This window comes from Bombina bombina, chromosome 4, assembly GCF_027579735.1.
Source record: "Bombina bombina isolate aBomBom1 chromosome 4, aBomBom1.pri, whole genome shotgun sequence".
In the NCBI taxonomy this organism is placed as follows: Eukaryota; Metazoa; Chordata; class Amphibia; order Anura; family Bombinatoridae; genus Bombina; species Bombina bombina.
Window position 1 is genome coordinate 442121307 of NC_069502.1, and position 13991 is coordinate 442135297.

The window sequence follows — 13991 nt, forward strand, 5'->3', positions numbered from 1 at the left end:
AAAAAAAGTATTTATTTAATACCAACAACAAAACCTAGATGATTAAAGGCTATGACATTTTGGACTAAAATCTGTAGACAAATTATTCCAAACATACATGCCACTTGAACATTTCTTAATAGAGGGATGTATCTTAAGGAAATTGCATATACTGACAAATATTATTTACTACTAACACATTATACAATTATTTAATATCAAACTCTCTAGAAATCTAATTCTCATGTAACTAATTTTGGAAGAAACAGAAACAACTTTAACCCTCTTCAAAATGTGGTACAGAAGATTATGTTTGCTTTCATGCAGTGGTCTCTTGGGGTTGCTATGTACTTCTATTCATTGGTTTAGCACCCCAAAGAAGCTCAAAGATGTCAGCTATCCTGAATTTGCAATTTAGTGAATTTCTTTACACCTCTAGTGCTCTGACCAAGGAGAGTAGTTAGAAGAAGCAGAAGGGAGATTTAAAAAAAAAAAAAAAATAAGATAGAAATTAACTATGTGCATTCAGATCCTTTGTGAAGATCTGTATATATAGAAGTAAGAAGCCACTCGTTCCCTTTGGATATTTTCCTGTAAATGATCCCCACTCTAAGATCTGGATTTGCACAGATCTTAGAGTGGGGATCTTTTATAGGAATCAATCTGGCTATGAAAATATCAGATGAGAAACAGCTGCTTTTTACTTTACACAAAGGATCCGAATACACATACCTAATAGAAATAGGCAAAAGATATAACCCTCACCATTACTCCTGTAACCCCTGCTATTTAACTATCTAGTTTAATTTTTCTACCAAAATTTTTATGCTCTAGAACAAAGGTTAGAACATTTTTCTGTAAAAAGCCAGATAAATAAATTTTAGTCTTTGTAGACCAAGAGGCAAAATCAAGGTTATTATGTAGGTACTTCTATAACAGAGAGAAAACAAGTTTCCCATTTTTTATTCACAGCATGCAGAATATATAACAAACAAATAAGCTTCTTAAAAACTTACTTTGGTTGCAGCCTCATTTTTATGAATTTATTTTTGTGAAGAATGTCTGCAGTGATGATATTCTGTTTTATATTTTCTAATTTTTCTGCCCGTTGCTTTCTTTTGAGTTGGGAATATTGTGTTGATGTACATTGTAAAACGCCGAGCAGAAGTGCAAAATGATGATCACATATGATTTTTATTGTAACTATTCATGTCTGCCGTAGTAGCACGAAAGCGGTCATAAACAATACATAAATGAATGAGAGTGGTTGTGTCCCAATTATTTTTTTTAATTATGACACTAAAATTTTAAATTGATATCATTTTTCATATGTAACTAAATATTATTAATCTTTTATTTTTTTCCCAAGCATATAAAAATGTAGAACATATTCTTAGCTTCTAGGCCTTACAGTTTGCCCACCCCTAGTTAAATACTACCTCTTCCATCTCTACCAGTCTAACTTTCAGTCTCTTTTATCAAAGAACTGTCACTTTTAATTAAAGCATCTTCAACTTACCTAAAGTTTATACAGTTCAATCATTTTCCCAAATTCATAAGAAAAATGTTAGGTTGCACTCATTCACCAGTAAATACAGTAGATTTGCATAATCAACAAATGCCTGGTAAAAAGGCAATGCAATAGCACTTAGTCTGATTTTCAATTGAGTGGTAGATTTTTTTCTGACAAATGTCAGTTATGTATATTTCCACTCCCCCTGCATCATGTGACAGCCAATCACAAATGCATATACGTATATTCTGTTAATTCTTGCACATGCTCAGTAGGAGCTGGTGACTCAAAAAGTGTAAATATAAAGACTGTGCACGTTTTGTAAATGGAAGTAAATTGGAAAGTAGTTTAAAATTGCATGCTCTATCTGAATCATGAAAGTTTAATTTTGACTTGAGTGCCTCTTTAAGGATCATTAAAGGGACACTAATCTCACATTTTTTTTCTTTCATGATTCAGATAGAGCATGCGATTTTAAGCAACTTTCTAATTATTATCATTTTTCTTTGTTCTCTTGCTATCTTTATTTGAAAAAGAAGGCATCTAAACTAAGAAGCCAGACAATTTTTGTTTCATACCCTGGACAGCACTTGTTTATTGGTGCTGTCCAATCAGCAAGGACAACAAAGGTTGTGAACCAAAATAGTCCGGCTTCTAAACTTACAGTCTTGCTTTTCAAATAAAGATAGCAAGAGAATGAAGAAAAATGGATAATAGGAGTAAATTAGAAAGTTGCTTAAAATTGCATGCTCTATACAAATCATGAAAGAAAAAATGTGGGTTCAGTGTCTCTTTAAATACTGTAGAATTGTATAATCAAATGCATAATAAAAAGACAATTCAAAAGCACTTAGTCTGAATTTCAAATGAGTAGTAGATTTGTTTCTGACAAATTTAGTTCAATTTTTCTTCTGCATTATGTGACAACCATCAGCCAATCGCATAATGAATATACATATACAGTATACTGTGAATGCTTGCACATGCTCAGTAGGAGATGATACCTCATAAAGTGTGCATATAAAAAGAATGTGTACATTTAGATTAATGGAAGAGAAATTTAAAAGTTGTTTACAATTGTGTGCTTTATCTGAATCATGAAAGGTTAATTTTATCTTTAGTATTTTTGTATATATATTTTTTATTTTATTTTATAGCCAATGCAGAAGATGATGTAGTCAGAGCATTTTCAATACCAAATCTTGTTCAGTGCATACATCTAAAGATTATCCTACTTAATTTTCATTAATTATGATACCAAATGTGTTATGTAATTCTGTAAGGTGTAGAGGAGAACCTCAATAACACAAAACTCAAAACACAAATAACTGAACATCTAAATACTAATGGCAAAGCCAATTGAGAAACATCAGTTGCATTTCATTTTCAGAGATTACATGAGTCAGACGCGCAATTATCATTTTATAGGGAACAAAATACATTACATTCCTACACAAAGACACAGTGACACTAAGAACTTATACTTGATAAAAAAAGAAGAATACTGGACTTCAGGATTTAGTACAGTTTATACCAGAAAACAAAATATTAAATATTATTTATGATTAAGTGTACATACATTAAGCGATTGTGCACATTTAGATAATGGAAGTGAATTTAAAAGTTTTTTACAATCGTGTGCTTTATCTGAATCATGAAGTTTAAAGGGACAGTACACACTCATTTTCATATAACTGCATGTAATAGACACTACTATAAAGAATAAGATGCACAGATACTGATATAAAAATCCAGTATAAAACTGTTTAAAAACATACTTAGAAGCTGTCAGTTTAGCTCTGTTGAAAAGGTAGGTGGGATGCCCACTGCAAGTGGGAAATAAGACACTCCCCCCTTCCACCTTTTTTACATATGAAAAGACCCTTTACACAAACAGGAGCAAGCTGGAGAAGGTAGCTGACGGTATTCACATAAAACTTTGGGGCTTGGTTAGGAGTCTGAAAATCAGAGCAATGTTCTTTAAAAATAAGCAAAACTATACATTTATTTAAAAAAAAAACTTTATGGGCTATATAAATAGATCATCTACAAAACATTTATGCAAAGAAAAAATGAGTGTATAATGTCCCTTTAAAGGGACAGTTTACTCAAAAATTTTCTCCCCTTTAATTTGTTCCCAATGATCCACTTTACCTGCTGGAGTGTATTAAATTGTTTACAAGTAGCTCCTTTACCCTTATATTGGCATTTGAAATTGTTAATTTAGCATGTGGTATCCCCACCTATTCTGAAAGTTTGTGGCCGCGCGTACCAGCTATAGATAAGCTTTGTAAACACAGCCAGCAGAAGAAATTACACTCCCAGTCGGATATAGCAGAGATAAGGTAATACAATGTTGATTTTCCATTGTTCTCTCAAAGTATTGGTGATTGTTTTAAGGACAGATATAAGATAAAGAAGCAGGTATATGTGCACAATGTGATACAGTAATGAGATCTGATTATACCTACAAGCTCAACCTATTTTATTAGGCTGTGGCTTCAAAACACAAAATCAGAGCTTTAAAATACACAAATAAGCCTTAAAAAGCTAATTTTCATACATTTTTTACTCTGCAGTTGGTAAAAAAAGCAATTGTAAACACATTAAGGGAAAAACTATTTTACAGTATACTGTCCCTTTAATTTTACCTTTAGCGTTCCTTTAATGAATAGCAAAAAGTTATTGTAGTGTTTTAGGGACAAAGGTTTCCCCTTCTTCAAACAAATAATGAATGCATATAATTAGATGAATGATAGATAGATAGATAGATAGATAGATAGATAGATAGATAGATAGATAGATAGATAGATAGATAGATGATAGATAGATAGATAGATAGATAGATAGATAGATACCATGTGACTATCTGACTTCACACCAATCAACTAGAGTAAAACACTGGGAATACACTACACATGCACATTAGCAAAATATATATGTATGTCACGGTATTATGGCAACACAACATACAAAATGAAAGTGGGAATATTATTAGGTTACGTGGCGCTACAGCCTTTGCTTCTCGGTATAGGGAATGCACAATATTTGTAATCTAATGATGAAAAATATGAATGTATCAATGTCTGATTTTAAAATAAACTAGCATCGATACATTAAATGGAAATATACGAAAAAAGAAAATAAAAACTAGATATTTATTCATTACCAGGATTAAATGCAAAGATATGGGGATATTGTTTATGCCAGTTAATAAATATGATTTTCTTTACCACCTAGCAATTAGCTTTCCATACCTAATAGCCATCTTTTATACAGCGATTAACAAATATAACACTTGTGGGTGAGAGTAAGAATATAGGAAATGCAATGAAATGTTTAATTCTAAATACCTAGCTTCTCTCATTGTTTAAAGGGACATTGTACACTAGACTTTTCTTTGCGTAAATGTTTTCTAGGCTGTCCATTTATAAAGCCCATTTGGGAGTGTTTTAGTAACAATGTATAGTTTTCTTTGTTTTTTAATAACTGTGTTGATTTTCAGACTCCTAAGTCCCACAGTATCAAATGTAGACTCAAGTCTACTGAATATTGTTTGTTCTTGTTTGTGTATGGGTCATTTTACATGCAGGGGAGGGTCTGCTCTTCCTGCCTTCCCAGCCCCTTTCACTGGGTGTTCCAGCCTAGCCTCATCAACAGTGCTAAACTAGGAGCTTTTAAGTAAGATTTTAAAGGTTTTATACTGGATTTTTAGATCAGTATTGGTGTATATTCTTCTTTATAGCAGTCTCTATTACATGCAGTTATATGAAAATGGGCGTAAACTGTCCCTTTAATAATGCTGAAAATGATGAAACACCTTTGCCCTTCTATAGGGTGCTCCAATGTAACAATGTTTTGTGATTTATTGCTTTGCTGATACGATATTGCCTCCAAGATATATATATTTTTTCCCCTAAAGATATTTGCTCCCACCTTTTGCATCAATGGTAGGAACAGAAAGTATTAGTTTTTTTTTAACTTTTATAAAATGTCTGCATGATTATGGTACTGTTTAAAGTATTTTTGCAACAATAACAATATGAATTTCCACTAACTTCTTCTTCTCACAAAACCATAATGCTGAAAATCAAGTTTTACTATATCTCCAGCATCCCAAGTGTGCTGCTTTAAAGGGATATGAAACCCAATATTTTTACTGTCATGATTTAGAAATAGTATGCTATTTTAAACAACTTTTCAATTTATTTAAATTATCTAATTTATTTCATTCTCTTGATATCCTTTGTTCAAAATCCTATCTAGATAGGCTCAGTAGCTGCTGATTGGTGACAGCACATAGATGCCTTAAGTGATTGTCTCACTTGTGTGCATTACTATTTCTTTGACAAAGGATATCTAAAGTATGAAGTAAATTAAATAATAGAAGTAAATCTAAATGTTATTTACAGTTGTATTCTCTATCTGAATTATGAAAGAAAAAATTTGGGTTTCATGTCCCTTTAAAGCTATACTCAGCCTTTAAAGGGACACTGAACCCAAATTTTTTTTCTTTTGTGATTCAGATAGAGCATGCAATTTTAAGCAACTTTCATATTTACTCCTATTATAAATTGTTCTTCATTCTCTTGGTATGTTTATTTTAAAAGCAAGAATGTAAGTTTAGATGCCGGCCCATTTTTGGTGAACAAACTGGGTTGTCCTTGCTGATTGGACAGCACCAATAAAAAAGTGCTGCCCATGGTCCTAAACCAAAAATTTGCTGGCTCCTTAGCTTAGATGCCTTCTTTTTCAAATAAAGATAGCAAGAGTAAATTAGAAAGTTGCTTAAAATTGCATGCTCTATCTGAATCACGAAAGAAAAAAATTGGGTTCAGTGTCCCTTTAACTTCCCTCCACTCCTCAATATCAATTAATCTCCCTTCCTTGCTGTGCTCAGTTGTTGAGAATCTTCAAAATACTTCACCTTTTACAACAAGTCCCAGCAATCTTTAGAGTCACTAACCACCTTTTTAAAGCATATTTATGTGCAATAAAATATACATTAACATTTCAATGCATCTTATGAGGACTGACATCTAGCTGTTTAGCCAACCAATGAGGGAGGAGATCAGGTGACTAAAAGAGGAGTGTTATTTTTTTCTCTGTAGGGATGTGTGAGATAACATGAAAGAATGAAAACTAAATTTAAAAAGCATTTAAACAGCAATCACAATATTTGTTCCGCTTGAAAAATATTTTTTTTTAGATAGTATATTAAAAATTGAAAATTTCCCTTCCATATTTTTCAATTGCACAATCTCCCCATGAGCTCTTTGCATTCGGAGTAGGCTTGGCCATTGTTTATTTTCACCTCTTCAACTGTAAGCCCAACATAAATTAAAAAAAGAAAATATTTATATATATTTTTTTATTTTATAGCCAACGCAGAAGATCATGTGATCATAGAAATTAAAATACCAAATCTTGTTCATTGCATACATCTAAAGATTATCCTACTGAATCTGTCATTAATTATGGTGCCAAATGTGTTATTTAATTACTTCCATCTGTAAGGTGTAGTGGAGAACCTCAAGGACACAAAACTCAAAGCACAAATAACTGAACATCTAAATAGTAATGGCAAAGTCCATTGAGGAACATCAGTTGCATTTCATTTTCAGAGATTACATGAGTCAGATGCACAATTATCATTTTATAGGGAACAGAATACATTACATTCCTACACAAAGACACAGTGACACTAAGACCTTATACTTGATAAAAAAAGAAGAATACTGGGCATCAGGATTTAGTACAGTTTATGCCAGAAGACAAAATATTAAATATTAATTACGATAATGTTTTTTGATTCATTGTGATATGTTATATTTTAATTCTTATATTACTAATAATCCAGTTTCTCTTTATTTGAGCAAACATTATTCATGTTGTTATATTTTTCATAAAATGGTTTACATTTTTTTTATATAGGGTACATATAGGTGTTTCCATATTTTTCAACATTATTAACCCTTTGAGTGCTAAGCACTTTCCCACCTGGGTGCCTATTTTTTTTATTTTTATTTTTTTGAACAATTTTTTTTTTACTTTTTTTTTCAGACCCCCAAGACATACACTGTTAGAAAGGTTGGGTGATTACCTTTCCAATAGTGGGTCTTGGGGGTCTGTAGCTGCTTAGATGCCCGAGATACAGGCTTCTAAGCAACATGCCCCTGCTCCTATACTTAACATTGTTAAGTATAAATAAATTTGCTTGGTGACGTCATCATTTTATTGTGCGTGACGTCACCACGCAAAACGGGAATCCCCAGTGATGCCTGTTACTCTACAGACATGATCGCCGGGGTAGGAGCGGGTGAGAGCCCCCAGATCTCCCTCAGCTCTGAGACGTCGTTAGCACCAGAGTGGGAAACTCTGCAACGGCTCAGAGCCGTCGTTAGCACTCAAGGGGTTAAATCTATGTAGATGAAATGCACATTATATCAACATTCACTTTCTGAGCTAATGTTTTGCTCAATATACTATGTTGTGATTTATTTATTTTTTCTTATACTTCGCTTATTAAATTTGCAAAAAATATGTGCTATGACTTTTGTACATTCCTATGGATTAGATAATGTTGTGTGATTTTTTTTGTGTGTTTGTGTTTTTGGAATGATTTTAGTTCTTTAGTTTTAGTTCTTAGTTTTTTTTTTTAGAGATTTTATAACTTCTTGTCAAAAAAGATAGATAATCCCTTTAAAACCCATTCCCCCGTTTTGTAAAACAAACACTGTTATATTAATAAACTTTTTACCTCTGTGATTATCTAAACTTCTAAATACTGCACCTTGTCTCAGTTCTTTTGAAAGACATGCATTTTAGCTAATCAGTGTTGACATAAATAACTCCATGGGAGTGAGCACAATGTTATCTGTATTACACACAAAAACTTAAATTTAAAAATAATACTTACGCATTATAACAGAAATGTATTTGCTGTTCCCCTGTATTGTATCTTCATCAACAAGAGCAGAGACCAGGAATGTGTAATAATTCCCAGGTGTCAGATCTTCAATCGAAAGAGAAGTTAAAGTCACTGTTTTATTGAATGTTGAATTTCCCTGCATTTGGATCAGGTAAGAACTTGCATTTCCTTCAGGTGGTTCCCAGCTCAGATACAAGGATTTAGTAGTTATGTTGGATATAGTGAGGTTCATGACTTCTCCAGGTTCTATAAAATAAAAGGTAAATTATTTGAGCAAATCTAAATCCTATTGGCTTTTATATGATACAGAATCCCTGTTTATACATATGATTGTCTAGTTAATTTATTTCCCATGGATATAATCTCTACAGAAATACACTGCTTGTAACTAGAACCTGCTTGCCGTATGATAACAAGAAAGAGAAACAAAACACTACATCACTAATTCTTTAAATGACACTACTCCTATTATCAATTTTTCTTCATTCTCTTGCTATTTTTATTTGAAAAATAAGGCATCTAAGTTAAGGAGCCAGACAATTTTTGGTTCAGACCCTGGACAGCACTTGTTTATTGGTGGGTAAATGTATCCACCAATCAGCAAGAACAACCCAGGTTGTTCACAAAAAATGGGCTTTAGTGTCCATTTAAGTAAATTGTATAACACATTTTGCAGATATGAATGTTTGCCTTTATTCATTAGTGAATACAGATATTTTAGAATGTTACAGAAACAAATTTAGAAGATAAAGCATAACTTGTTAAGGTACAGTTCATATTGCATTAATATTATCTGTAAATATGCATATAAACACTCACTTGTATAGACAGCTACATCATTGCTTATCCCCTGGACTTTAGTGTCTCCAACTATTGCAAAGACCATGAATGTGTAATAGTTCCCAGGTGTCAGCTCTTCAATTGCAACAGAAGCAGAAGTCACAGTTTTAGTAAATGTTGCATTTTCCTGAATTTGTATCAAATAATAACTTGTGTTTCCCTCAGGTGGTTCCCAGCTCAGAGTCAAAGATTTGCTGGTGATGTTGAATACTGTGAGGGTTTTGACTTTTCCAGGTTCTAGAAGAGAAACAAAATGAATACGTGGTGAGAGAAAATTCAATTTTATTAATATTCAAAATATTCTAAAAATTCTAAAAATCTCAGAATTATTGTGGCTTCTGAATAAAGTGACTTATTTTTAAAGGTAACTTAAAACGTAAATTAAAAAAACATATTTGTTACTTTCCTAACAATTATCTAAAGACATATCAATTTTCCACTATGCTATAATACTACATTTTTAAGACACTTACTTGTGTAGGTAGATATGTCCCTATTCTTCCCCTTTACATTCTGTAAGTCAGAAGCTCCAACGGCAGCAGAGACCAGGAATGTGTAATAAAACCCAGAAGTCAGACCTTCAATTGTATTATTGGTTGATATCACAGTTTGATAAAAAGTGGAATTTCCCTGGATTTGGATCAAATAGAAATGTGTGCTCCCCCCAGGTGGCTCCCAGCTCAGAGATACAGAACTGCTGGTGATTTTTGAAACTGTGAGGTTCTTAACAGGCTCTGGTTCTGAAGAAAAAGAACATTTAAGTGTGAATGGCTCAGTGAATTAATTTTGCAGAGATCTTCATGTGCTATATAGAGATCCTTCAACCTACCAACCGCTGCTTTACAGCTGGCATTCTATATGATACAACTTTCTCCCAACTCATTGCATACTCATTTACATTAAACTATACTGATAATATGAAATTGTGCTGCATTACTGTGTGATATCATCATAACTTTACTAGTTTTTCAACAATTATAGCCAGTATTTTTTTCTGTTATGTCAGTATTTCCTGTTTCACAAAACACTCACCAACGTAGGAAAATATGACACTACGTTCCCCTTGTACATTATTTTCTCCAACAAGAGCAGAGACCAGAAATGTGTACAAATTCCCAGGAGAAAGATCTTCAACTGTAAAAAAAGTTGAAATCACAATTTTGCTGTATGTTGAATTTTCTTCAACTTGGATCAGATAAGAACTTGCATTTCCCACAGGTGGATCCCAGCGCAGGGACACAGAATAGGTGGTGACATTGAATATAGTCACATTCTTGACATTGCTGGGTTCTAGAAGAAAAACAGCATTGTTTATTACAGACATAAATAATATTACTGTATGATAAATATTACAAAATAATTGCATGTTGGATGACATTGAAAATTAAAAATTTTAATAAAATTTTAAAGAAATAAAAATAATATCTATTACATATTACTTTTCATAACCTCTATATTGGACTAACATTTTTGAATGATTTCAACTGAAATGTCATTGTGGAAATGGAACATTATATAGTGCAATATTGTTAGAGGGATTACAGAATATTTACAATGTTAAAAGCTTAAAATGTTGGGGTCATGGTAAAGACATATTAATGCTAACCCCAAACTCTAAGTCTAACCCTAAATCCAAGTTCTGATATGGTGGCAACATTTTAAACCAATGAATTTAAAAAAATCCACTTTTCTTAAGTTGATTTTGATAAATCAAACATCAACTATTGTTTAGTGACAAAATAAGGTGGGGTAGACAAAATGAGAAGTGATATACAACAATTGGAAGATTGGACAAATGACTGGAATCTAAAGTTTTACACAGCTAAGTGTAAAATTATGCATTTAGGGAAGAAAAATACAAATGTTAATTACAGGCTCAATGACAAAGGAAAAATACAGAGGAGCCACAATGGCCTAGTACCACCAAAACAGGAAATAATAAAGGTGAAGCAAATGTGTACTCACAAACGTGTTACAAATGAGGAAAGGGACTTGGGGTTTATTATTTCAGATGATTTAAAGTTTAGTAAGCAATGTAGTACTGCAGCGAATAAGGACAGCAGAATACTTGGATGTATTAGCAGAGATTTTTGCAGCAGAAATAGTAAGGTTCTTATGCCACTTTACAGATGATTAGTTAGGCCTCATCTTAAGTATTGTGTGCAGTTCTGGAGGCCAGATCTTCAGAAGGATATAAACAAACTTGAATCTGTGCAAGTGAGGGCTACCAAAATTGTACATGGTCTAAAAAATAAAACGTACCAGGAGAGGCTCAATGATCTAAATATATATACAAAAGCTTAGAGGAGAGAAGGAAAATAGGTGATATGATAGCAACTTTTAAATATATTAAATGGCTTAGTAAATTGGAGCCAGTGAGTATTTTACATAAAAAGGAAAATTACAGAACAAGGGATCATGATCTCAAGTTGAAGGGTAGTATAGTCAAGAGTAATTTGGGGAAGCACTTCTTCACAGGAAGAGTGATTGATTCATGGAATAAACTTCCACGAGAGGTAGTAATGACAATCACTTCCATTATCTAAATGTCCACAATCTTTTTATATGAATCCTTTCTCAGGCACCAGCTCCTACTGAGTATGTGCACGATTCACAGGATATACCTATATGCATTGTGTGATTGTCTGATGGCTGTCACATGATGCATTAATAAGGAGAATTCTGACATTTGTCAGAAAAAAAATCTACTACTCATTTGAAATTCAAAAGAATTGCTTTTGCATTGCTTTTTTATTGTGCATTTATTGATTATGCAATGCTACTGTGTTTAGTGATAATGTTTTCCTGCAAATAGTGCTTTTTTTTTATTAAGACACCAATCATTCTATATTGAACTGTATAACAAACCACATCTTATATTTACATTCAGTCTCCAATATATTTTACAGAAAAAGAAGTTACATATATTTGCATTTATTAGTAAATACATTTTTGATTAATGTTCAAAAAGAAAAGAACGAATAAATAGCTTACTAAACTGTTATTCACCAGGGTCTTTAAGACAAAGAAAACATTACCAAATAATTATTAAACAATAAATTACAGAACTGATGAAGGGAATGGAGATTTAGGCACTCACTTGTGTAGGTAGATATGATTTTGCCCTCGCCCTGTACACCCAATTCACCAACAACAGCAGAGACCAAGAACGTATAATAATTCCCAGGTGTTAGATTATCAATTGTAATGTAAGTCAAATCCACAGTTCTGCTGACATTTGTAGTTCCCTGGAATTGGATCAGATAAGAACTTGTGTTTCCTTCAGGTGGTTCCCAGCTCACAGTGACAGAGCTAGTAGTCATGTTGAATACAGTAATGTTCTTTACTTCTCCGGGCTCTGTAACAAAATGAAAATAACAAAATAAAAAACAAAATATAGATTAATATTTTAAATACATATTTATGGAATGTAAAGTGAGTTAATCTATGGAAAAGGATTCAGATCTACTTTGCGTGATAAGATAATGTGCAATTTATCTGTTTTCTTGTAAATATTGCATATGTTTCTTATTAAATCAATCATTATTTATTAAATTATTTAAACAAAATGACACCATATATTTATACTCAATCTCTAATATATTTGACAAAGTTTAGATATTTTGGTTGCATAAGTAAATATATTTAGTTATATTTGATAGAATGTGGGAATGCAGGTGTAGAAAACACGTCAGAGCTTACTAAACTGCAATTTATATTTTCTTAACATTACAGACACTCACTTGTGTAAGTTGATATGTATTTGCTATTTCCTTGTAAATTAATTTCACCAACAAGAGCAGAGACCAGGAATGTGTAATAATTCCCTGGTGTCAGATCTTCAATTGTAACAGAAGTTGAAGTCACAGTTTTATTGAATGTTGAATTTCCCTGGATTTGAATCAAATAAGAACTTGTGTTTCCCTCAGGAGGTTCCCATCTCAGTGATACAGATCTAATGGTGGTATTGTTGTATAAAAACAAATTTATAACTTCTCCTGGTTCTAAAAGAGACATAGACAAGAAGCATAATGCATTGAGTTGGTTCCTCCATAAAAAACAATTGGTTTATTCCCTTCATCTCACAATATTTTACTGATTAAAAGGTACAGTCAGATGAAGGTGGATCATTTAGTTTTTTATTTGACATGCTTTCTTTTTTATTTGTCTCCTTTCAAGATACTTACTTGTGTAAGCAGATATGTATTTGCTCTCTCCCTGTATGTTATCTTCACCAACAAGAGCAGAGACCAGGAATGTGTAATAATACCCAGGTGTCAGATCTTCAATTGTAACAGAAGTTGAAGTCACATTTCTGCTGAATGTAGAATTTTCCTCAATTTGGATTAAATAAGAACTTGTATGTCCTTCAGGTGGGTTCCAGCTCAGAGACACAGATCTGGTGCTGATGTTGAATGCAGTGAGGTTTTTTACTTCTCTGGGTTCTAAAAGAGAATCAAAAGGAAAAATAAGACAACTAGCAATTTTATTGTTTAGTATTTAAAACACATATTTTTGGAACATAATGTTTACAAGCTATAGAGTCATTGGGGCCTATCTATCAAGCTCCAAAAGGAGCTTGATGCCCCGTGTTTCTAGCGAGCGTGCAGGCTCGCCAGAAACAACAGTTATGAAGCAGCGGTCTAAAGATCATTGCCGCAATTCAACCCAATCGAGTATGATCGGGTTGATTGACACCCCTGATGGCGGCCGATTGGCCGCGAGTCT

At 32.7% G+C, this 13991-nt stretch overlaps 1 protein-coding gene across 1 annotated transcript in view; it reads right to left on the bottom strand.

Annotated features, from left to right (window-relative positions):
• Positions 1-13991, bottom strand: part of LOC128656400 (titin-like) — a 491015-nt gene that overhangs the window by 170537 nt on the left and 306487 nt on the right. The window contains exons 76-82 of the mRNA XM_053710280.1: positions 13451-13708; positions 13007-13267; positions 12364-12621; positions 10296-10553; positions 9737-10003; positions 9243-9500; positions 8412-8669 (exon numbers count right to left, since the gene is read on the bottom strand). Coding sequence (XP_053566255.1) covers positions 8412-8669; positions 9243-9500; positions 9737-10003; positions 10296-10553; positions 12364-12621; positions 13007-13267; positions 13451-13708 — 1818 coding nt within the window. The remainder of the gene's footprint in view (positions 1-8411; positions 8670-9242; positions 9501-9736; positions 10004-10295; positions 10554-12363; positions 12622-13006; positions 13268-13450; positions 13709-13991) is intronic.